The 25353-nt window shown below is 41.7% G+C and overlaps 2 protein-coding genes across 4 annotated transcripts; both read left to right on the top strand.

The window, feature by feature from the left end:
• The first annotated feature begins 1298 nt into the window (after positions 1–1298).
• slc43a3b (solute carrier family 43 member 3b) lies at positions 1299–13674 on the top strand. Of its 3 annotated transcripts, none has more exons than XM_056383655.1 (13): positions 1299–1437; positions 5551–5850; positions 6103–6232; positions 8298–8344; positions 8486–8562; positions 9052–9144; positions 9252–9391; positions 9681–9784; positions 9890–10033; positions 10427–10534; positions 11133–11319; positions 11661–11784; positions 11884–13674. In XM_056383655.1, exons 2-13 carry the CDS (start codon positions 5664–5666, stop codon positions 12001–12003), a joined length of 1461 nt encoding a protein of 486 aa, XP_056239630.1. In that variant the 5' UTR covers positions 1299–1437; positions 5551–5663; the 3' UTR covers positions 12004–13674. The 3 variants fall into 3 exon arrangements, with proteins under 3 accessions (XP_056239630.1, XP_056239631.1, XP_056239632.1); XM_056383656.1 differs by lacking the exon at positions 1299–1437 and adding an exon at positions 4906–5042; XM_056383657.1 differs by lacking the exon at positions 1299–1437 and adding an exon at positions 5066–5175.
• Positions 13675–18427: 4753 nt separating this feature from the next.
• rtn4rl2b (reticulon 4 receptor-like 2b) lies at positions 18428–24024 on the top strand. Its single transcript, XM_056382070.1, has 4 exons — positions 18428–18578; positions 19951–20177; positions 20302–20535; positions 21778–24024. The coding sequence occupies exons 1-4, from the start codon at positions 18548–18550 to the stop codon at positions 22648–22650; spliced, it is 1365 nt and encodes a 454-aa protein (XP_056238045.1). The 5' UTR covers positions 18428–18547; the 3' UTR covers positions 22651–24024.
• The last annotated feature ends 1329 nt before the right edge of the window (positions 24025–25353 follow it).

Genomic DNA, 25353 nt, shown 5'->3' with positions numbered 1-25353 from the left:
AGCTGCTGGTCAGTGACTCCCAGTAAAGGTGGATCAAACCTCAGCACTTAGTCTAAACGAGCGTCAGGTGCAAAAAGTTGGTGGCTTCCTTTCTCTTAAAATTGCTATCCTTTGGATTTTTACCAGATGTTCTGAACCATGTGACTCTTTTGGCACAGCTCTGACTTTTACTGTTTGGCAATTTATGTAACATTATTAAGTTATGAAGAAATATTTAGTTGAAATCATGAACTGAGGAAAATTCGCTGAAGAAACTACACTCGTGGGAAATCAAGATGTGCACTTCATATCCTCTCACAAAGGTCTTAAATTGTGCTCTAACACACAAGTTGTGTTAGTGAGAACTTTGTGAATTGTTCTGCATGGTGACAAATGCCATTAGGCTTCCTGAAATTCATTTTTCCTGGTTTCCCAATTAGAAAACTTCAGTCATCTGCACATTAACATTTATAGTCTTCATCTGGAGGCCTCACCAATGTATTACCTTGCGAAACTTTCGTCACATTATTACATGGTTATTTTTATCTGGAAACAGGTCTGAAATGACTGGAAATCATGACTGGTACTAATAAGAAACACTGTAAAACAGTGGTGGAAGAATTATTTACATCCTTTCCTTAAGTAAAAGTAGCAGTACTAAAATACAGTACTAATACATCAGCAGTGAATCATCAATAAATGCCACTGCCACCATGTTTGACAGTTGAGGTGGTGACTTTGGATCATGAACTCCTCTGTTTTTCTCCACACTTTCCTTTCCATCATGTCGATAGAGGTTGATTTTTTTTTTCATCAGTCCATAGTTTTTTTTAGTGTGTGTGCTTTTGTGAACTGCTGTCATTATCAATCTTGTTTATATTTTGGAGCAGCAACAACTTTCACTTTCACAAGACAATACAATTTTATTAGACGGTCACACGGTGGCGCAAACATACAAAAAAGTGAAGCCTTCTACTCAAATACTCTCATGTTTATGTCTGTGGCCTAAATTGCACATTTTCCGATGTCTTCATATTTACCAGTAACACTACATTGCTCATCAGATTTCGAGAATGGTGAAGTAACACAGCTGTACGGGACATCAAATCCAGTTTTACAGCACAGACTCACAGGCGTAGCTACTGTTTCCATTAGCAATTACCATTTTTGGGAATAAATCACTATGAGAGACCAGAGGCAGGAGCAGCAGTACGGGAAGAAGCAGTGTGTGTGTGTGTGTGTGTGTGTGTGTGTGTGTGTGTGTGTGTGTGTGTGTGTGTGTGTGTGGTGTGTGCGTGCGTGCGTGCGTGTGTGCATGCGTGTGTGTGTGTGTGAGATGAAAAAACAGAAGTCCCTGTACCCGCCTGTACAGCATGTCGAGCCTCCCCGCTTCTTAAAGGACGAACAATATGTGGATGGTATGGACAATGAGGTCGCAGTAGGAGGGCATAGCTTCACGTAAGTTGGCTATACAGTACATCCTCCCACGAAAAGACATCAGACAGCTATTGTGTGAAAAAAGAAAAGATCAGATGCTGTGGATCTGTGTGATCCCATGCATAACATGATTCTTACTTACGGTTTAAATCTAACGATTGTTAATGTGGGTTAGTGTTCAGTGTGGGGGGAAGAAAATCAGACCACAAGGCTGTGCAGACCATGTGGTACTGTCACTACACTATTTTATTATGTGCTGTATGAGGTCAGAAAGTATGCAGTCTCACCATCATACAACATGCATCACCCTGTAAATGAAGAGTTGTGTGGCGCCTGACTGATTATATCCTGTATGATTTTTTCAATGAGGCTACAGAGGCGGCGTTTTCACAGGGAGTCTGTCTGCTGTGATACTGCAGAGCAGTAGTTCACACCTTTTTTTGTGACCACTTTATACACAGCACTATTTGTAACCACAGGTTACATGTCTGTGGTTCAAGGTGAGCAGCCTAGTAAGAGTGATTTTCTCCTCCTTTCAATCTTAAGAATTTTCTGAGCCCTGAAGAAGTATTTCATAAGAAAACAAGTAAAGATTGAAGAAAAGATTGGCAGTTTTTTTTTCTCTGCCTCAAACCATACATGAGGATATTTCTGGTGAAATAATTTGTAGAAGCTTTATAGACTCTTCAAAACAGCGGTTCACATCCCCACATGTTTGTACAAAATGTGTTATATAAATAAAGTTGAGCTGAGGTGGGTGTTTGGATCTCACACTGGTTCACTTGATGTGCACATGGAGTCACAGATCGATATATTATTCCTTTGTATTTTACATTTTGATATATACATTTGAAATATATTAGAATTGCTTTATCTTTCTGATGCGTCCTAAAACTGTGAGACTATGTGTAAAATGGTTTCATGTCCTACAGTTCATCCAGTACTGATGGGAACACCCTGAAACATTGACTTTATTTGAGGGAAAAAACAGAAACGCTAAAAATCAGCACTTTAGGCCGAATGGACTGAGTACAGAGTCAAAACAACATAAGATGTGTCACTGCCCAAAATACGCTACGCATGGTAGACACACTTTGTGTAAGTATGATAAATGAGCAGATTCTCGTTAACAGAGGTTTAGTATTTTTGTTGGGTTGAAATTTGCTGCTCTTGAACTTGTAAACATTAACCAGGTGTGTGTTTAACCCTGTCAGAAGACAGACGGTCTTGATTTCTTCATGCCCTGCTAGTGGAGTTCAGTCTCATACAGGTCACTGGAGTTCAGTACATGTTGCATTACACGTTATACACATTAGTTCAAGCTTAGTTTAAATAAAAACATGGTTTGTCCATGAGGGAGAAACAAAATAGACAAAAAAATCTGACCAGACACCAACACCATTACATCCAAACCAACACCATCTCACACCAACACTGCAACTAGGAAAATAGTAGCATTTTAGGTCATCAGATGATCTTAAACTTAAACTCTCTATTCATCCTCATCATTTTTGGAAAACAAGAAGTAGTGAGTTTGATGTAGAAACAGTCCCGTGGTTCATCTCTGTATTAGAAAGATAATGACATCTGACCATGAGCTGTCCAAGAAGTTGCTGATACCAGCACTTTTCCTTTTGGCACGACTGCAGAGTGTGTTTTATGGTTATGCAAGCACAGAGATACACACATTTTTGTACTTTTATACTCATACTCGTGATAACGTAATGCTTTCCATAGCCCCTTACTCTATACATAACCATTACAGTCATGTGGGTAACCCGTACCTGGTACCCTAATTGCAAATCCAAGGCTGGATCAGTAACAGTGCAAAGCGATGAACTTCCTGGATCCTCAGGTCCCCAGTGGACCCCAAAAGCTCCACCATAACTGTGTGACAACTGGTGTGAGGTAATATGATCAACTGTACCCTTGTTTGGGACATGCACCGTGAAATCACAATTTACTTGTTCTTGAGTCCCTGTTTGAAGCACATTCTTGTGTCATAGTCTAATTTTAAGACCTTCATATGTCACTTGATAAGGTGTTTTAGTCGTCCAGATTTCCAGATTTCAAGCAACAGAGAAATACTGTACACACTGCACAAAGAGGGGAACTGTGGGTTAACAGAGGTACAGCAGTTCATTGTTGATAGTAGTATCAATATGTTGGGTGTTGAACCACATACCCCATTTGCCACTCCTTGTCCATATCATTTGTTTGACCTAAAAAGTTGGTTGTAATGAAAGACATAATAAAATGATATGTACCCAGTGCAACAGTATAGATGATATGTACAAAGTGCAACAGTGTAGATGGTATGTGTTTTCAGAAATAGTTTCAGGACAACAGAAGACAATAGAAGGTACAGAGCAATATGTTTTATTGTTTTATTGTTATATTGTTTTATTTACTGTGGCTCCTAAAATATGCTATAAGGATTAATTGATGTTTGTATTGTTTTTGTTTCCTTTGCATGGGGTTTATTGATAATAGCACAGCAACAAATGCCAGCATTATCCTTTAGACTATAGTGAGTGATCAGAGGGAAGTCATGTGGCTCAAGACCTTCTCTGATCCTCTTTGCAGTTAGTATCATGTGTGTGTATCTATGCATACATACACACATCAGCCATTGTTTTTAGGAAGTGCGAACAAGCTTGTATGCGTGCCTGTGCCTCATGATGAGGTGATGATGGTGTTTAGCCATATATATTTATAGGTCTTGTTAGTGGTGTTATATTTCCATGTTCAGGCTGGTGTTTTATTCAAAATAATTTACATGAAACATCATATTAAATCACCTTTTTGTAGTGATGCCATTGTCCATTCATCAGTTAGTGTCAGATAAATCAACGGAATGAAAATAAACTTAAAACATGAATTTTATCATCCAACAAAATAATAATCAATAATAGTCACTGCAGTTTTAGTGTAGTCTACCATGCTTGTCTTTCATGATATGATCATGCTCATGGCAGACCTGGATAATAAAGGAACTGGAAGTGTGGACTTTACCTGCTCTTTAAGCACACAGACATAGTAACATGCATCTCTCTCTGAAAAGAGCCTGGAAAACCTACTGTAAAAAAAAAATGCCTTAAGCATAACAAGAGATGTAAAAGTTAAGCCCTCTATGCTTCTAGTCTCTACAATGTGCATTGCACAACGCTCTTGGGGTCCAGCCAAAAAAGGTTTGTCGCGATCAATCAGTTTTTCCTTTGGGCCTGCAGCATCATGTCACAGCAGTATACTTTCATACAGCTGTCAAGGAGTGATAAGGCCTATCAAGGATGCTACTATGGACTGAGTTATGACACAGAGGACCAGTTCCTACATGGCGCTCACCAAGTTGTTTTCTTGAGCGAGTCACATGACCCTGTGGTTAAACCTGCCGGCTATCTTATCCAGAGTACGTCTCATAGCTTCACTGCTGTGTAGGATGCTGGGAATGCAGGAGTGTTTATTTTCTATTGCTACCAGCGCCCAGAGCAGAGGGATTTTATCTGCTGCACAGCAGAGAGTAATTGAGAAATGTGAAAAACACTGAGGAGGGAGTAGGAGGAGGGAAATTGTGAGGAATAGGAAGGAAGTGCTGGCCTATAAAAAGAGGGAAGGCAAGAGCAGAGGTGCGGTTTGTAAGATCACATCTCTTTCCTACTCTCTGTGAGCACTAGGGAGTAGTAAGCTGGAGAATACCAACATAACAGCTGCACATTTTTGTTTTTGCAGGAGATTTCCTCTTTGTGATTTCACAAGAAGGTTATTTTGTCAAAAATTCATATTTGCATATTGTAATTGTTCCATCTGTTGTTAAAATGGGAACTGTATGACCTACTGGTATCCCAGTAAAGATAAAGTTTCTTCTGTTTTCCAGCTGATTTTATGCAGTTCCATGTGTTTTTTGGAAATGAGCTGGATTCAGTTTGTCTTTGTGCGCAGATGTTTCTAGTTTTAGCTCATGTCTCGCTTATGAAACTTTAACATTTTCTATTGAAGTGCTTTTTACATGTCATGGAGGACAGTGTTTTTTCTATGAAAATGAGTATGAGAGCTGCAGAATGGGCTCATTTCAACACTTTCTCCTTTTTAACAATCCTTAATTACATTTTTAATTTTTATTTCCTATTTTGGCAGGGGCAGTGACAGACACCACCTTGTGTGCCTGTGTGTGTGCAGTGTGTGTCCATGCAGGTGAAAATATAGTGTTTCTGAATTGTCTGCCTGTGTGTGTGTGAGAGTGTGGGATCATGCCGGGTTGTGAGAACACCTTGGGGGTGCGACGCTTGCTCACCTTTGCTACGGGTCTTGTGGAGTGTCTGGGTTTCGCTGGAGCTGTGTTCGGATGGGCTTCACTTGTTTTTGTCCTCAAGACGGAGGGCTTCTTCAGCTCTCTGTGTGTGAACACCACAGGAGTCAATGCAACGCATGTCTTAGGTCAGTTTAATGTTCTCACTTCTACAACTTCGAATTCTGAATGTCTATAGAAACTATCCAATAATTTTATGTGGCAAGAAGTTTAACATTGTCTTTCTAAGAACCTGGAAGTTTAAAATTAATTGCAACTCTTTATTATATTTGACCAGTGAAGATATTTTTCATGCAGATGTCTTTGACCTTCATTATCAACTGTTTAACCAGGTTTCTCAACCTTGGTTTTCTCACTGTCCCTTTTTTGTGTGTCTGCAGATTGCAGTGGACAGGATGAAAGGTTCTCACTTGTCTTCACCATCGCTTCCTTTTTGAACAATTTTCTGACGCTGCCCAATGGTTTCCTCTTTGACCGGTTTGGCACTACAGTGGCTCGGCTCTTTGGAATGTGAGTCCAACACCTAAATTACTTAAAATGACTAAAAAATGGTCAATGGAGATAAAAGATTTCTCATCAAAAAGTTACTCAGTAGAGATCAGTCGGGTAGTTGAGAGTTGGAAGTGAACGTTGACTTGTAAAGAACAATAACATGAGTTTTTTATTAGTGTGATTACTGAGGGAAAAGTGAAAGGTGCAACAAGTAGTTTGGTTTAATCTGGTTTTTCTTTAGCAAAGTTTCAGAGCATCATCTAATTCTGTATCAGCAAATATCACATTACTTTAAGGTGGATCAATTTTAAGACTTCCAAAGAGTAAAGAGGTTCTGTAAATATTAAAAAAACATAATAACCTGACTAAAACAGCACAGGTACCAATAAGCAAACACCAAGACACTAATCCATTCGTTTTGTACTTCATACTTCAAACAGCAACAGAACAGTATATTTCACATTTTTCAGTTATTCCAGGATACTCTCCTCCTCTTTAGATCATCTCTTTGGATCAAAGTGAAGGATTTTACTGTACTTTGCTTCACTGTGATCAGCTGTGCAAATAGTATTCTTTAGGCATTTAGTCATTCAATGAAAAGAAGAACTTAGATGCAATGTTCATTGATTGTAATCCATTTAAAACTTTTCAAATTGATGTAGATCATTTTCAACCTTGTGACAGTGTCATGTTTTTACACACCATGTGCTGACATATGAAACGTATGCATTCATCAAATTAAAACCTAAATCAAAAGAAAAAAAGAGACTAGACAAAACAGCAACCTCTTCATTTGAATTTATTGTATTTCTTCACCAAAACTTTTTTGATACCGCAGCAATAAAACTAAAATCCCTGCTGAACTGAGTCCCTGCTGGATTTACCAAACCTCACACATTCGCACTTAAGACAGATGGGCCTCTTAACTCTTCTCCATCCCTCTGCATAGCTTGACTCTGTCTTCCTGTGGTGGATTAGCTAATGCGACTATGCAAAGAGGCAATTTGTTGCAGTTTTACTCTGTCTCTGGTATTTTCCCAAACCTGTATGATTACAATAACAGCTGTTTTTACACATGGGGCGGGGGGGGGGGGGGGGGGGGGGTTGAGTCATGGAGAGAGGTGAGGAAGTGGTATTGTTTGTATTTGTGATAAATGTTGGTGTGTGTGGAAAAACATACTGTACATGCTGGTAGGGGAGTTACGCAAGAGGGGGAGAGACAGAGAGGCCAGAATAACTCTCCTGAGGGATGTTATGTAAAATAGTTGAGGTTTCCAGAAAGCACCCAAATGGAGATGGAGCACACAATTCAGAGCCTGACACTCAGCAATGCAGCATGAACACACAATGTTTAATGCCAAAAGGGAGCAGTGATGAAAACGAAGCAGTAAAGGGCAATGAAATGCCAAACCCTTAAAAACTGAAACTGGAAAAAGCAAGAGAACTGTTAAGAAACAGAAAGGTCAGAGCCATAAATCACCAAAGGATGGGGCAGAGTCAGAAAGAAATGTGTTTTTTTTTTTTTTTTGTGCAGATGTTCAGACCCTGTATCTAAGAAGTCTTCCCATTCCCTGAGACACCACACACACACACACACACACACACACATACCTGCCCCAGTTTATTGACCCAGATATATCTAAATCCGCAATAACAAACTGGTGCTAAAGATGACCATATGTTTCCACTAAAAGAGGGTGGAGGAAAAATAAAAAGCCAAGGAATGCAAATGGTTGTGCATGGGGCAGAGATGAGGATGGATCTTGGAGGAGCCAAGAGAAGGAAATTAAAGTCGGCCAAAAGTTCTCCAAACAGCAGCACAAACACAGAGACTTGCGTGTGAACAATTGTTTACTGTGATAATATTGTATCAAGTGCCCCATTTTTGTGTGTTGATTTCTAATTATCTTCTTTTTTTTTTATTATTCTTCATTTAGTTAGATTTAACAAAATGAAGAATTTGAGATGCAAACAAATGATGTGAAAGCCATCACCATCATGATATGTTTTATAGTTGGCACTGTGAAGCTCCCAATATGCCAATAAAACAACATGATAACTCTCACATTTTTTTCCCCACCAGATTTCTTTACACCATGGGTACCTTGATGATGGCTTTCTCGAGTTCAGGTGAAAAATATTTCTTTGTCTGGTTGTTTCATGCTCTTTCAGGCCCTTATTGTCTAAAGAAATACTAGAATATAAGGTCTGAGGTGTTACAGCTAACAGGTGTGGATCCTCATTTCTCCCATTTTTGTCTTTTTCCATCAGTTCTGTCCAACCTGCTCTTTCCAGCTCTCTCCCTCCTGGCAGTTGGTGGCATCTTGTTTCTGGTGACCAACATGCAGGTACTAATGCGATCATTTGCAAAGACACAAATTTACACTCTAATGTGTGTAATGTGTAATCGAATGTGTCAGAATTATGTGGTCATAAATAGGAAAATTAAATTTGAAAGTTGGTGTGTAGAACGATGCAATTTGAATAGTTGAATATTAGATATTTTCTCCCTGTAACAAAGAAAATCTGTAGGCTTCTGCCACATCCTTTAAAGTTTGGTGACATATGTTTTTGGAGCCATTTCTTCATGTCTTCATGTGTTCTCTGATAGTGGAGCATCACCTAAAGCTGCAGTAAAAAAAAAGACACATGATCAAGAACCACTTGATCATGTTTGTTTGACTTCATGACTAAACTGAACACAGATATAAAAACAAGAACCTCTGCCCCCTGTGTTGGCCACATCAAGTGATCTGGTGGGGAGAAAACACACAAAGCCCTCTGCGGCAAACTTTGACGTTCATCCGTCTTAATCAATTTCAATTTCTTTCCTATAGGTAGGAAACCTGTTCGGCTCACGGCGCTCCACTATTATCACTCTTTATAATGGGGCTTTTGACTCTTCCTCAGCGCTCTTTCTCATCATCAAGGTGAGGGGCACTCACACATCGCTCTCATGAATATAATCTAGAGGATGTATTCATTCTGTTTCAAATACTAAATGAAGATCTCCACCCTGTCTTGTTTTCTCCTGCAGTTGTTACATGAGTCTGGTATCTCTCTTCGGGACTCCTTCCTCTTTCTGTCCGCCTGCAGCGCCATTCACCTGCTCAGGACTTTCTTCTTAATGCCCAGAAAATTCATTCCCTACCCGCTGCCTGATCACTACACATACGGGTACGAATCCCCAACACACCACAGACATCACACCCTCATGTACACGCTTCATCAATGATAAATAAAGTCACTTACTAATATTGAAAGGCAAAAACAACATTTCTTTTTTAATTTTATCAGGCCAGTTTATTTTCAACTTATTATCCCACCCCTCCTTTGAAATATCCTCCATATGCTGTTATGTAATTACTGGGAGTTAGATCTTCAGACCTCACTTATTTGGTACAAACATTATAAAAGATCCCTCAGGCTGTGGCTGACTCCACTATGACCTTTGACCCCTTGTCAGGATAACCTGTGGTAAATCAAAGACTCCGAGCGCCATAGTTGCAGCGAATGGTGATGCACAAGAGACGGCAGAGGACAGGCCAACTGACACGGATGGAAAACAAGGTTTGTGTGTGCAACTGCAGGTTTGTGCAGTTTACTGTGGCATTGATTAAAGAATAACCCTTTTTTCCCCTTTTAATCTCTGTAAAATCCCCTCCTCCCTCTCAGAGAAGAGTTTCCGTGAGTGTGTTCTGTCCAGGTTCTTTATGTGGCACCTGCTCTGGTTGTCGGTGATGCAGCTCAGACATTACCTGTTTATTGGCACACTGAACCCCATGCTGCACAGGCTGACTGCAGGAGAGCCCTCTCTGGGTAAACACATACAAACACTACATCACCTCTCTGTCATAGCTATACATACAGGTATATACAAACCTTCCTTATTAGGTCAACTTCTATCATCCTCTCCCTCAGCAAAGCAAGTCCCATAAGTACTTACCAGTTAGTCTGTGCCTCAACACATAACTTTTAGTGTCATCAGAAAGGGAAAATAATTGTCTATATAATTAATAATTGATAATAATTCCTTCTACCTAAAGCTTCTTTGAGACTGGTGTAGTTTTTGTACTATATAAATAAACCTGCCTTACTTTGCCTCTCTGTAGTTAGGTCTATATGTATCACATATCTATTCTTGCAGGCTTTATCATTGGTACCAGAGTCATTCTCTTTAACCATCTCACCTTTGCCGGTGTGTTCCTGCAGTGAGCCGGTACATCAATGCCTTTGCTTTCACCCAGCTGTGTGGGGTGCTGTGCGCCCCCTGGAATGGCCTCATCATGGACAGACTCAAGGGCAAACCCCGTGCAGAAGGTACTAATGGCTACTGACGAACCCAAACACATGCCACGCCCAGGCCAGCCTGTGTGTGTGCTGTGGATGTGCCAGTGGGCCCCTGAATATCAAAGAGAAAAGAAAAAGTGGCCAAAATCCATCAACTCTTGCCTGACGTTGTATGAAGTTGAAGTGGTGAACAACCTCTGGCTCGCATTTATCCTAATTTTTTCTCATCAGTCATTTTTTTTTTTTTTAAATCTATGGATACCACTCCAAATTAACCGTTCAACCATTTAACTCATGCAAATGAGCTGCAGAGTATGTAGGTCAAAATACATTTATTATCAACTTGTTAATATTAACAGCATCAGACCTCATGACCGATTATTGTAGTGTAGAAACATGTGACCATTTCTAGTCACATAGTTTTCAGTTAGAGAAGGACATGCACCTGCCACTGATATTTAACGCTGTAACTACTTAAATCTGGTGGATGGACTGGAATAAAAGTCAGCAGGTCCTTCAGAAATCCTCCAGGGAGCGCTGATCTATCTATGTAGAGATAATTATTTTGAATAGCAGTTGTGTGTTTTCATTTGCATACTTGTGTGTGTGTGTGTGTGTGTATTCATAGGAGAGAGTGAAGGTGAGGTAGACCTGCGGGCCTCGGTGCTTTCTCTCTTCCTGACAGCTGTGCAGTGTTTGTTGTTCTCAATTTGTGCCGCCACCCCGTACCTGCAGCTTCAGTACTTCACCTTCATCCTGCAGGTGGTCAACCGCTCCTTCCTCTACGGCGGCAACGCAGCCTTCATTAGTTTGGCGTGAGTATCAATACACACAGTTACACTCACTCATACAGTATGTTCCTGAGAAGGGCACACAAGGATGACTTCACAAAATAAGCACTCAACCCAAACATCTTAGAGATAAAGAGTTAAAATACATAAAGGTCTACATCAGTGTCCAAAACCAGAAAGACACAGCACAAGTCAAAATTACAAGTGCATTATATGATGACATTATAAAGTGTTTATTATATGTTTACATACCATTCATAAATCAGAAATTAGGGGGTTAAAGTAAATGTCTTAAAAACATGTTTTTAATGCTTAAATATTCACCACTTCTCTCTCTTTGCCATGATGTCACTTTGTGTGTGCAGTTTCCCGTCATGTCACTTTGGGAAGCTGTATGGTCTGATCATGGCTCTGTCTGCAGTGTTTTCACTGCTGCAGTATCCCTTCTTTGCTCTGGTGAAAGGACCTCTGGACGGGGACCCTCTATATGTGAGTAGATGACATACAACTGATGCAACTGTAAATTCCACCGAATTACTCTAGTCCTTCACCTTCATTAATCACTATCCCCTCCTCATTTGTCTGCAGGTGAACGTTGGTCTGACGCTGCTCAGCCTGTTCGCCTTCATCCATCCCCTGTCTGTCTACCTGCACTGTCGAAGTGTTGCCTCCCAGCGGGCCAAAAGCGGAGCTGTCGCTGCTTCCTAGTAGCGTCTGTAAAATGAGACCAATGACTCGCACTTAAAACTCCCCTCATATCACCAGTTACACTGTTACCTCTTCTTTGTGTGTTTATGTCTGTGTTGCTGCATGTATTCCATCTGGAACATGAAACGTAAAGGTAATGTCAAACTCTTGTGAATGCATTACAGATTTTAGTAAAGCATGATTCTGGGTGCAGCATTCACCGTACTCTGCAGGCAAGTTCACAGCCAAATTGAACTTATCCATAATAATTAAGAGCCTCTGGTGTGCAGCTTGCTCCGTCTGACCCTCTGTATCACCTCCAGTTCTTGTGATCATTTTATATTCATTGTGTGGTCGGATGCATAATTCAGGGTTTTTCAACTGAGCTTTTCCATAAAGCATCTCAGGACTTTTTAGCAAGTTTATAATTAGGGTAACGATTTCAGTTGGAATGATCAGTTCTACATTTATTTTTCAAAGAAAAATTTCTAAAATTAAGATGATGTGATTTTTGTTGGGGCTTGTACCAAGCGAGCATGTTCTCTTACGTTTGGAGAATATGATTTGTAGGCCAGGGCATCTCTGTATCCCCACAATGCTTATTGTACTAACAATTCACAACAATGTTGTGACACATTTTACCTCTATCAAAAAAATTGCAGGTCCTGCGATTTGGATATCGCATTTAGCCATATTGCGATTTTAATTATATTTTGATTAATTGCATAGCCCTACTCATTATGTCCTCTTGCCATTTTTTATATTCTGTCTAATGCTAGCCGCCCATCACACCCTGGTTATGGTGGCAGAGTGCCAAAAGACAAACCACTTTATTGTAGAAAGCTGAAAATCTTACAGATAATGTTTATATCGTGCAGACTTCTTCGGGTTATCTCTATCTATATATTTTTTTTTAATCTTTAAAACAGAGTAAAAGGGCCAACAATGCTTTGTGTAGTGAATGTATAAGGGACATTTGGGAGCCAAACTCACAAACATCAGTCTTTGATGTGCACAGTGTACATAGAAGATAGCTCAGGCTCACCTTTGGACATGAAAACTGTGAAGCCCCACAGCTTTAATGCATGAGTTCATTCAGGTTCATCAGTGCAGTTCAGTATCAGTGCTCTGTGAGGGGGAGTGGAGAGGCAGCACAGCTCTGCCCCCTGTTGGACTCTCAGTGGAGCTGTTAGGTACTAACATCAATATTGTACAAAATGTAAACCAACATTAAGGTGATGAAGTTTTGTTTGTTTCCAATAGCCTCAGGTGTTTGGTGTGTGTGTAGGTCGGTAGCAGAATTTGTCATTAAGGATCCTGTATTCTGTTTTTCAGTGAAAATGTGCCATAGCTAATGTTGACATGTAAAGGATTACAAAGGGATGTCTGTTGTGCAATTTTTGTTTTATTTTTACCAATATGTTTATGTTTTAAGTTGTCTGTGTATTTTTCTTTAGTGTCAAATGGAGGTTGAACATGCTGCATATGAACTTTAGCAGTGTAGTAAAGGGCAGCCTTACTTTTTGAGCTTTACTTTTGCCCAAATAAAAGTCTCAGTTTTCAACTGTTATGAGAGCTAGTAGGGGCAGTAGAACATAAACGTGTAATCTATTAAACAGAGAAGACTATGAAGGACACAACTCTTGTGACTGGTTGTAAAAATAAACATTAAAGTGATATTTAACAGCTAAATCCAGATTTTCTTCATTTTTTTCCACAGTGTTTGGTTTACTGGGTCCATGTTTTTCAGTTGATTCAGTTCTTTTAACTGGTGTATTTAATGCAATATAAGCTGCACAAGACAAATTTATCACATGAAGCCAGCATAATAAACTGTGGGTGTGGAGTTGAAAAGACATGAGCATTCACAGGCAGGGAGGATATAATGAAAGATGCAACTGAGTTGCATTTTGGGAAGTGTAGGATCTAAAAGTCAGTATATCTCAGCCTCTGCTGCAATTATTTTGACCATGATGTCTCTCTATGACTGTGGAGCAATCATTCAGGGAAAAAGACATACCCCATACAGCTGATCAGAGGCTTTGACATGGAGCTGGACTGTCTCCTTGTGGAGTAAAGATCTGATTTAATGAATGAAGCCCAAATCTGCAGGATTCACAACAGCCCTGGAGGACAGTCTGTCATCTCCAGTCATATTGAGACTGTTGGCAGTCTGGGTAAGAGTTGTTGTTACTTATAGTGCTGGACAAGTTTCACACAGGGCAGAAATATCTGGGGGGAAAAAAATCACTGGCAGGGTTTAAACCTAGAATAACAGGGACACTCCCCCACAACAGCCTCTCTCGAGTTCTCTGTACACCTTCTGTGCCATGACACCATGAGCCCAGAAAAGCTTGATTCAGCCCCACAAAGTCTGTCACATCCAATGTGTGTGTGTGTGTGTGTGTGTGTGTGTGTGTGTGTGTGTGTGTGTGTGTGTGTGTGTGTGTGTGTGTGTGTATGTGTGTGTGTGTGTGTGTGTGTGTGTGTGTGTGTGTGTGTGTGTGTGTGTGTGTATGTGTGTGTGTGTGCGTGTGTGTGTGTGTGTGTGTGTGTGTGTGTGCAGAGACCATGTACACGGTGACAGGCTCTTCCCCTGTCATCTGCGTCATCGCTGATCACAACCACAGTATCTAGGCAATTTAAAAATACAGGCTTGCATAAACAAATGTATGACAGAAATAGGAGGGAAAGCGGGAGGAGTGGAAGGTAAAAATAAGCCAGACTGTTAATGAGGTGATTTGTTATGCGTTATGTTTTGTGTGATATTTTTTTTTTTGGTAAATGGACTGAATCTGTCGCAGAGACTGAGGATGTCTTTATGACACACAGACTTGACAAGCCTACTCAAAATGTGCCAACTAACTTGTGTCCGCTCCCTTTGATTGGAGCAGCAGGAGAAAAGATGTAATGGCCTCACATTGTCAGTTTTAATGTACCGTTCTCCATCTGCTGTGGGGAGCTAATGGGTAAACAAATTGTCCCTGAAACAATCAATGAATGGCTCCAAAGGTGACAACACGTACAGTGAGCTTATTGATGCTCCAGGTTTTGGGTTGGAAACCCAGTTTAAAGGAGCCATTTGTAAGTTGTAAGTGTAATGTTAGCATTAACAGTTGTTTTACTAACCAGTCTAGAAGAAACGCTGTGAGTTCAACATCAAACCTCATTCCTTTGCTCACCAAGAACTGACTCTAGCGATTGACACCGGTGCCAATGTTAATTCTCGTCTCTCTAAATCATGATTGCTATGTGACTTGTAATAAAGCATTTTTACAGTGTGGTGTAGACTGTTTTCAAGACAAACACACAGGACATGTGTAAATAATAACATGAACAGGATAGCTCTGTTACATTTAACCAGTTCCAGGATCCTTGTTATATGCTCACTCACTATTATGGCACACTCGGAGTCATTGGAGACGAATGGAGTCATTTTCAATGTTACTATTTACTGTGAAAAGGCTTATTAGATATTTCAACTTTGTTTCAGCAGTTTCTGTTTGGTCCTTTCCTCCCTCAAGCTCTTGTGGCTGAATGGGAGTAAATTCCTCAAGCCTGGTTCCAACATTTTGTGGAAAACCTTCCCCTTTTCCACCTTTTCTTCCCCTTATCTGAATTGGGGCTCAACAGATAGACGCTGTTTACAGTATGTTGTTCAGATTGTAAAGTCCTCTGAGGCAAATCTGTGATTCCTGCCTATGTAAAAAAAATGACTTGACTTGACGTGAATAAAATGTTCAATACTCACATATACTGCAGATGTAATGTTTGGTCGTCCACTCACATATAACATACAAACATCTTTCTAACTGTTACTCCCTGTTTTAGTGACTACAGCACACACATTACACATCTTCATTTAGGTTTCACTAATTTTACTTCCTCAAGTTTTTAAAACTGGCATTAAGAGGGTTTCATGTGTGTGCTTTTAATTCTTATCTAACCCAGGATGAAAAAGGAGAAGCTGTCACCCACATCACGTTTTACTATGCCTTTGAGGCCTTTAAGAACCTGAACAGGCGTTAATTCAAACTGGCTGCAAATATGAACTTGACACACTGAAGCTTCTTTTCTGACACTGACACTGAAACTAAATATCAAATGATTCATTATCTTGTTAACAAAGTCTTGTCAGACCTTTACTGTTCCACCCACATGTTGCCTGATTCACGCATTTCATATCAACCTCACACTGCATTCAATTGCTTGGATGAAGGTGGAAAACTTTGGCATTTATTCATTAGCCTACATTTATATTACATGAGAACCTTATACTACCATGTAGCCACATTTCAGGTTAAATAAAAGTGCATTTGTAGCCTATAGCCCTGAATCACATGGAAACATCTCAGTGGTATGATTCCCGACCCAGCCTAAGCTCTCAGCTCTGAAGAAAAAAACAAAACAAAACTTAAACACACGGTTTCAGACGGAGAAGCGTTGAGAAAGATAATTGGACTACTGTTTCAAAAACACACCCAACTCTCAGTTTCTCTGTCCACACAAAAGGTCTTCAGCACTATGTATGAGTGTGTTTGTGTTTGTGTGTGTGAGTGGGGGTTTTGGACAGAGTCACCAACACTTTTTTTGTGGATCAGGACAGATCCTTTGGACATGCTGTGTTTACACCAGTTCAAATGCCAATGTACCCATGATTCACTTTGACACAGCAGGCTAGTGAGACACTTACACTTACATGTGTAAGTGTGTGTATGTTGTTACATACATTATGCATTTTTCTGCTTATGGATGTGGATGGGTGAATATTTAAGAACTTTTACATACGTGTGCAAGTCCCAAATCAGAAACAATGCAAACACACACACACAGCTGTGCCCAAAGACAAACCTTCACAGTGTGAATGTGTTAGTCTGGATACTAAGTAGGTATCGTAGAAGGGGCACCAAACAATCTCCAACATTCACACACACTCCCACAGCCTCCCTGAAGATGGAGTCTTGTTGGTGAGCTGGCTGCCTCCCTCAGTTACCCTGGGACCAAAACAGTGTGAATACACTATGTGCATGCACACACACACACACACTCTGTCCCGCAGCTACTAATGCCTGCTTGGTGAGCTGTCTGCCTCCCCCAATTACTTCACCGCGGCCAAGAAACAGTGTGACTCCAGACGCGCAACTTATGCCCTGTGCTGCGCGCACAGCTTGGAGTTGCAGATGACCTTCCATGGAGCAGGTTTTGGTGAGTGTGTTCACTTGGGAACAGATGATGTGCATCATGGTTGACCTGGCCTTGACACGTGTCACTCAGTAGTGAGTAAAGCCAGCCCACCCCTGCACCAACACCCCTGCCCATACACAAGACCTCCATGTCCCGTCCCATCCCACGTCCCACCCGCATGCTGCACCACACCTTCTCCAGCAAACCGTTTGTACTGAAGCCAATGGATAATTAGACTGAAACTGTGATTTATTCGCTCAGATAGGCACATGGTGTCCTTCATCTTCAGTGTCCGCGTTAGTGGCGCGCCATGGAGTGAGTTGGCAGCATCTTCATCCAGGGTCCATGCAAGGAAAGGCCATCTTTCTGTCAAAGGATTTTCAGTCATATAGCCCTGAATCTAATGAATATGAAAGTTAAAATGGCATTTGTTGGTGACACATGTAACTAGATGCACAGAATGTTTTGTCCCTCTGAAATTTGCCAAAGGTATGTCATCTCTCCTCCTTTACACAAATTTAACTAGTCCATATGCTGTGTTAGATCATCACCGCTGGGTTTCCCTGTCATGTTTGTGTGTTATTCTGTATTGTAGGCGGCTCTCGGCTACTTTCCAAACTGGCCTACACCAAATGAAACAGATGATTTTTTGGCTTGAATGCCAAATGAGTTTTCCCACCTCCTGTCCTCCTCCAACCCCCCCTTGTGAGCGCATGTGCCAGGGTGGAACCACACAAAACACAAACACTGTTCTTAATAAGCAATAGTCATGCAGTAAATATACTTTTTTTTTTTCTCAAGGAGCTGGTAAGAATGTTGTCACCACAAACCTCCATCCCACTTCCATCCTTCATCAGCAGCCGGCTCCCTCCCACACTGAGCTTTGTCTTAAATGGGAGTTCCTCCTATAAGTACATTAAAGGTATTTATCTTTTAAACACTGGAAACTTTTAGGACACTTTTCTCATGTTCAGAAACCAAATTTAAACAATTCTTAAGATGTAATAAACTGTACTACTTTAACTGCCTCAAATAATAAATAAGAAGCTTATTAAGAAACAATTGTACATTTGACAGACAGTGGTGCGTGAAGACAGTGACAAAACCCCCCTGCCACTGCCTTTCTTGTCGCTTCCTGCGGTGACTCTCACCCCTCCTCCCGGGCTGACGTAGAGCGGGTCCTCCGCTGCCCACGGTTGTGGGCGAAGACCAGCCGCGGGTATAAACAGCCTGCCGGGACTCCAGCACGTCACTGCTTGAAGCCGCAGCAACTCGGATCACCAGAGCTGAACCTCAGCAGAGATAGCAGCAAGCAGGCACTTCCACGCCGCGCAGGCTAACTCGCTTTCGGCTTTGGTTCGAGATTGAGACTCGTTGCACCATGAGGAGCTCCAGCGCCCACAAGTTCAAGAGTGAGTTTCTCTCTATCTTGCACCAGCTGCTTGAATGCACAGAGTGTTTTTGATTTTGCAAATGCATTTCTGTGATTTAGTTGGCTTACTGCAGCGTGTAGTCTATCTTCTATGCTTTTAAGCACAGTCATTTTTGGTTATATTTTAAATTATATATCAACTTAAACGTCCAGTTAAATTTAAATAGTGTTTTTGTTTTTGTCAGAAATGTGGAGGAATGTCGCTTTGAGTCAGAAGTGCAAGGTTCATGGACGTTTTGGGGCTCGAAACATAAACTCTTACTGGAAAACCAGTTTATCCCTTTATTTGGTCATTTATGTGATCACATTATCTATAAGGACAGATAATAATTTTTTATTATCTGTTTTGGCTTTCCTGTAAAGTTTACCAAAACCTCCTTATCTAATCTCTCCATGTCTCTTTTACGCATGGAGAGATGTAAGCTTAATTTATGCGCACATGATGCAAAGCTTTATTTCTCAACTCACGCCGACTTTGGGGTAAATAAGACTTAGGGCGAATATAGAAAGGTGTCCTGTTCCACCTAAAAGCCCCAACTCCAGCTCCCCCTCAGCGTCCAGCGCGGCTAATGGTTCAACTTGTAAAGAGGTCAAGAGGTGAGCCCCTGGAAAATCTTGTGCGCAGCAGATGAATGGGAACTTCATCATTATTTCATGCATGTACTTTTCTCGCGGTGACCACCTTTGTGCGTCGTTATCCGAGCTGTGCCAAGAAGCTGTTGCATTATTGAGGAGAACCCGAAACTGATCTGTGTCTGGTTACCTATTTTACGCCTGTCCTCTCTCGTGTGCCTCTCAATGGAAACATCCTTTCAGTGTAGATAGCCTGAGAACTAGGAAACCAGGTTAATTTAAGGCAATGAGGCACGTGTGATTCACGTTTTGTCTCTTAAAGCTTGTTTTGTAGATTTCTTTTGTGATTTTTCTATTCTTAATTGCTGAAATTTAGAGGTATGTAATCATGACACAACAGACATTGAGACCTATGTAAAGTGATCAGGTGGATATGAATGGATGAATGTTTTCTGTAATGTAAACTGGTGAATTATATATGAATCCCAAAGCTCTGGGGACCATCAACAAGTCACGGGTGAGAGCACAGCAGTGCTAAAAAGAATCACTGACATCAGCAACAGGTTTGACAGACAGACAGTAATGAAATGCTGATGCCAAAAGCTGAAATCAACCGCTCTTTCTTTGTCTGTCACTCTTTCACACACACAATGTGCACGTTTATCAAACCAGGACTAACTACTGCAACAATGGCCCTTTGCTGCTAACCTGACCTTCACTTGTGTTCCTTTATTTCTCATTAGAAATAACCACCTCTATCTTTCCCTCCCTCCCTCCAGGTGGACTGTCGCTGTGGCTGATTCTGTGGCTGGTGGTGGTGAAGCCGGGCGGGGTGGGCGCATGCCCCAGGCTGTGTGTGTGTTACCCCACGCCCATGACGGTCAGCTGCCAGTCCCAGAACCTCACCATAGTGCCGGCCGGCGTGCCCTACGACTCGCAACGTGTTTTCCTGCAGAACAACCGCATCACAGAGCTTCGGGCAGACTCTTTTGGCTTTGAGACTCAGGTAAAAATGACAATGTGTGAATGTGTGTGCCTCTGCTGAATTCCCCTCCAGAATTTGAAGATACTGTGAACACTCTTTTATTTGTCCTCTCACAACCTGATTTCTTTCTCTTCATTCTGTACAGGTTCTGTGGCTGTATGGCAACAATATCACATGGATCGAGGCAGGTGCCTTCAGTAACCTCCGAGTGCTGGAGGAGCTGGATCTCGGTGATAACCCTTCGCTGCGGCGCCTGGAAGGTGGAGCATTCAGGGGACTGGAGAAGCTGCAGAGCCTGCACATGCACCGCTGCAAGCTGGCCGCTCTCCCCCATGACCTCTTCCACAAGCTGTACAGCCTGCAGTTTCTCTACCTGCAGGTAAAGCCAGCATTTACACATATACCTAAAAACATAGAAACAGATAGTCATGCATAAGAATGCACACTTGATGCTTGCAGGAACACACACTTGTGTTGCAGCATTGATGTATAAACGCATTAGTCCCCGTACAGTTTCCAACATGCAGGCTGCACACCCACTCACACACCAACTCATTTGTACTGCACATGTTTAAATTGTAGGTTCAGTGAGTTGCGCACGGCATGCAGTCACCAAAATGCAAACTGAGGACATATTAAAGCGCCCAGAAGATCTAGAATGAAAGCAACATACTATATAGCTCTGCAGAAACAATTAGCAGTATTGAGCAGTGCCAAAACAAAACTGAAATTTCTGTCACCATCAAATTTATTAAACAAGCACAACAGATTGCTCTCAGGTGACTGCAGGGAAGAAATTACACAGAAAGATTAGTGTTAGCAAAGTGAGCGGCTGCCAAATCCTCCATGTAGATACTCTGTAAATTAGTGTAAATTACATGAAAAATTAGTGAGCCCACACATTTCCTCTCAACAGCAGTTGTAGCTGCAAGCCAGATGAAACAAAATCAACCCAAACTCTAAGAACAAGAAATAAAAAGTACTCAACTGAACAAAACCAGCACAGTAAAACCAAATAACTTTTACTGTGTAATCTACTCTTTTTTCACACACTGTCATTGTCAATGCTTAGCTTTTCTGGCAGTCATTTCAGTACACTCTGAAAATTAAAATGCCAAGATTTTTCATTATCATTCAGTGCGTTTTTTTTTGCCAGAGTTGTTGTCAGCATTTTGGCGGCGGGCTGTGAGTTCTCAGCTGTTGGAGTGCCTTTGAATCTAATAAGATAACAAGTCCCTGCCAAAATGCCTTGTCAGGGAATGAAAAAACCCTCTCACATTCAGTTTGGTTCCAGGTCACTTCCGATCACTTTCAAATAGGACATTCCCCAAGTGTGTATATATTCCCCATATGTGGTACTTTCAGAGGAAGTAAGGGACTTTGTCTATCCTGTCGCAGCTGATTTCTAAAAGGGAAAGTACATTTGACATACAGTATATGACCAAGAGCTTCTAATCAGTTCTAAATTTATGGCTTAATTAAGATTGAGCATTTATTGTATGACTCAAAAGAGATATTTTTCTTAAAAGCAGTTTTTGGCAAGAACTAAACCCAACAGCTGTAGCTTTCCCACTTGCTGTTACAAAGCACTAAATTTTCTTGTATTTTGACTTTGCTCTAGGAGAATCAGCTCCACTTTCTGCAGGATGACCTGTTCTCAGACCTGGTAAACCTCACTCATCTCTTCCTGCATGGAAACCGCATCCGCGCCCTCTCTGAGAATGTGTTCAGAGGCCTGGTCAACCTGGACCGCCTCCTCATCCATGACAACCGCATCAAGCAGGTCAACCGCCGCGCTTTCCGCGACCTGGGCCGTCTGACCATCCTTTACCTGTTTAACAACTCCCTGGCCGAGCTGCCAGGCCAGACCATGAAAGACGTCCAGGGCATCCAGTTCCTCCGCCTGAATGGTAACCCCTGGTCCTGCGGCTGTGAGGCTCGTCCCCTCTGGGAGTGGTTCCGCAAGGCCCGCATTTCCTCCTCCGAGCTCATGTGCACTTCCCCATCCCAACGTCGTGGCCAGGACCTCAGATTCCTCAGGGAGCTGGACTTCGCCCTCTGCCCTCTGCCTGACCCCGGCTCTCTGGCTGGATCCACCACAACCACCTTCAGCACCAAGACCCGTTGGTGGTTCTCCAAGCACAAGCCTGCATCTTCATCCAAGGCCTTGTACCAGAAGAACACAGAGACAGTGAAGGCCTTCCCCTTCTCTGCCGTCAAGCCCCAGTACCTCCCCAAAACCCCAGTCGAATCCTTCTCCTCCAAGTATGAACTGTCGGACGATGAGGTGGCACTCCCCAAGCTGGAACCAGAAGAATACTGGGCCAATTACGGTAACGAAGACTCCTCCATCCGCTGCTTCGAGCTGGAATGTCCGCCAGGCTACGATAACCCAGCCTTCCCCTCATCCTCCTTCTCACCCATCACTCCATCCCTCCTCCACCTCCTCTCCTTCTCCATAGTCACATTCTCCCTTCATTTCCTTTTCGGCTGAACTCTTCCCTCCTCCGCACCCTTTTCCTCCTCTGATTTCTGCCCCTGCTCTTTCCAACTCTAACAAAAACCTGGATCTCGATTCCTTTCAGTTACCTCCTCCAAGTGCAGGGGGTGTTTACGCTGACACAGGAGACAGGCAAGGCAGCAGGGAGCTGTTTCAAAGAGCCCAGATCAGTTGAGCTGATGTAGAGCAGGACAGGATTTCAATTTTGAAGTAGATGCTGCCTACCAGTACAGGCTTTTAAAAAGCAGGGATTAAATCATGAAAGCTGGCTCTGATGCACACAGTACAAAGGCAGAAGCCTCCAACAGGATCATGGAATGATAGAGATACAACAGAGAGAGCTGGTGGGGTCTCCACATGTTTTTTTTACACCACAGCTGTAAACAACGCAGGCGTTGCAATTCATCAACAGCTATTTTCTATAACAACTATCGCTCACAATCCAGTCACTGCTAACACTATCCCTCACTAATTTACTTTCATCATGAATAAAAGTGGAGAGTGATAGATTATATGGCTCCACACGAGGTACAAGCAAAAGGTGGATCAACACAGATAATGAGAGACAAAATCAATACAGTGTGAGAAGAGTGAGCTTTAGATATTCATCTAAAAGCAGAAAAGGATGAGAGGATCAGGGAGATTCTGCAGCCAAGAGCAGCTCTCCTCTCCTTCACATTCAAAATCTTGTTCCTAGAGATGCCAGCAAACCACCACCACCACCACCCACACTTGTACATACCACACATCGTCCCTGTACATACACCCATCACACGTTGCTCTGTATTTTAGACTATCTGGATTTGTACTTTAATTTTAGTACTTTTTAGTAAACGGCAGCTTTTGGTGATAAAGGATCCTTAGATTGTAAATGGAAGGCAAATAAATCAAACTCCTTTTCGGCCCTAGTGTTTTCTAGCCTCTTCCTCTCTCACACAGACCAAAAAACTTGTTCTCAATTTCCCAGACTGATGTTAAAATAAAAAAAAAATGCAGTGAGGTTAAACATATCAGAGCTCACTTTCAGCATGAGCAGAGAAATAGATGTTCATAACCAAAAAAAAAGGGAAGGGGAGGGTTGTTCTCCTGGTTTAGACTGTTTTGTGTGTGTTTTTCGGTTTTTGTTGTGGTTTTGTGTGAGTGAAAGTGGACTGCTGTGGACGTAAGAGACCAAAGTCCTGAGGAGACCAGTTTGTTGAGGTGTCTTATGAGTGCCGGGGTATTTGTGTGTCCCATTTAACCCTTAAAAATGTGTCCTTGCTCTGCGTGCCTTGTGCCTGTGTGTGTGTGTGTGTGTGTGTGTGTGTGTGTGTGTGTGTGTGTGTGTGTGTGCGCGTGCGTGTGTGTGTGTGTGTGTGTGTGTGTGTGTGTGTGGACCCAAAACTGTTTCACAACCAAGTGTATATTTTCAATAATGCATGGGAATATGAGTCTGTGTATCAGTTTTTCTTCTTTTTTTTTTTCGTTTTTACAATTTTCTGAACCCATTTGATAAATCCAAGGGTCTCATGTGAATTGAGTGACATACAGTATATCTGTCCTTTATGCTGATACAGATCACAACAATCAAACTGTCATAAGTAAAACCATCCATCTCCCGTATTAAAGCTGTGTTAGAGAACCTCTCCTATTCCAGTTTGTGTTTTTGCAAAATTGGATGGGTGTTTACTCCTCAATCTGTTCAACGCAATGCCAATCCGGATTGTGGTCTGCATTATTCATTCAGGCCATATGTTTCTTGTTAACCCCAAGTATTTCAATCTGAACCAACCTGAATCATAACTGTGAGTTTCTGCATAGAACATGAAAGATACTGTGACGCTGTGAGATTCTGTATTTTTCAATAGAGGAACTTGTTAGGACAGTGCTTTGCTTTATTAAAAAAATAAAAAGAAACAATCAAACAAAAGTGAGTGGGAGTTTTTTCATGCGGTCTTTGTTTGCTAAGGATGCCACAAAGGAAAATACAAAATGGGCAACAGTTAGCTGCCACACAAGCACAGTCACAAAGTATATAGACAAGAATAGGTGGAAGAAACCTTTACAATGACAACATTGATTGGTTTGAGTATCAAAGCATAAAACTGACAACAGTCTAGTGTTGCAAAAATGTATTCAACAAGTCTTGAATCAATAGTTTATTAAAACTTTTACACAAGAATGTTTTACAGTTTTGCTCTAAAATCACAGTGAAATAAGGGACTCGAGGATGAATTTGGTCCCTTTCATCAGAAGTCTGATAAGTCTATTATTCCAACATCTGATAGCTTCAAGATTTATTATGTGGCAGTCCTGCCTTTATTTGTACAAATAAGGGCAGGACTGCCAGGAAGTTGTTAATAAAGAGCATCACGTCATAGTGTTCCTGTCAAACCCCTTAAAAAAGGGAGGTGTGTGTTTGTGTGTGCACGTGCATACGCAAGTGTGTGAAGTGTAAAGAAATCCATGTGACAGTGTGAGCGTGTGTGGAGAAGGTGACCAATCTCAAATGTGTTCACTTCCCTCCCTGCCCCCATTTCCTTTTCTCACCATGTGCAGAAGGCAGCTATATTGGGCTGTATTATACAGAAAGATGGGTGAACAAGCTGTTGAGGTGTGTGTGTGTGTGTGTGTGTGTGTGTGTGTGTAGGGGTTCTGGGATGCGGGTGTCTGTGATTCAGGGTTGGGGCAGAATGGGGAACACGCCAGGATGAAAAT

Source organism: Seriola aureovittata, chromosome 8 (genome assembly GCF_021018895.1).
Source record: "Seriola aureovittata isolate HTS-2021-v1 ecotype China chromosome 8, ASM2101889v1, whole genome shotgun sequence".
Lineage (NCBI taxonomy): Eukaryota > Metazoa > Chordata > Actinopteri > Carangiformes > Carangidae > Seriola > Seriola aureovittata.
This window is presented reverse-complemented; position numbering and strand designations above follow the sequence as displayed.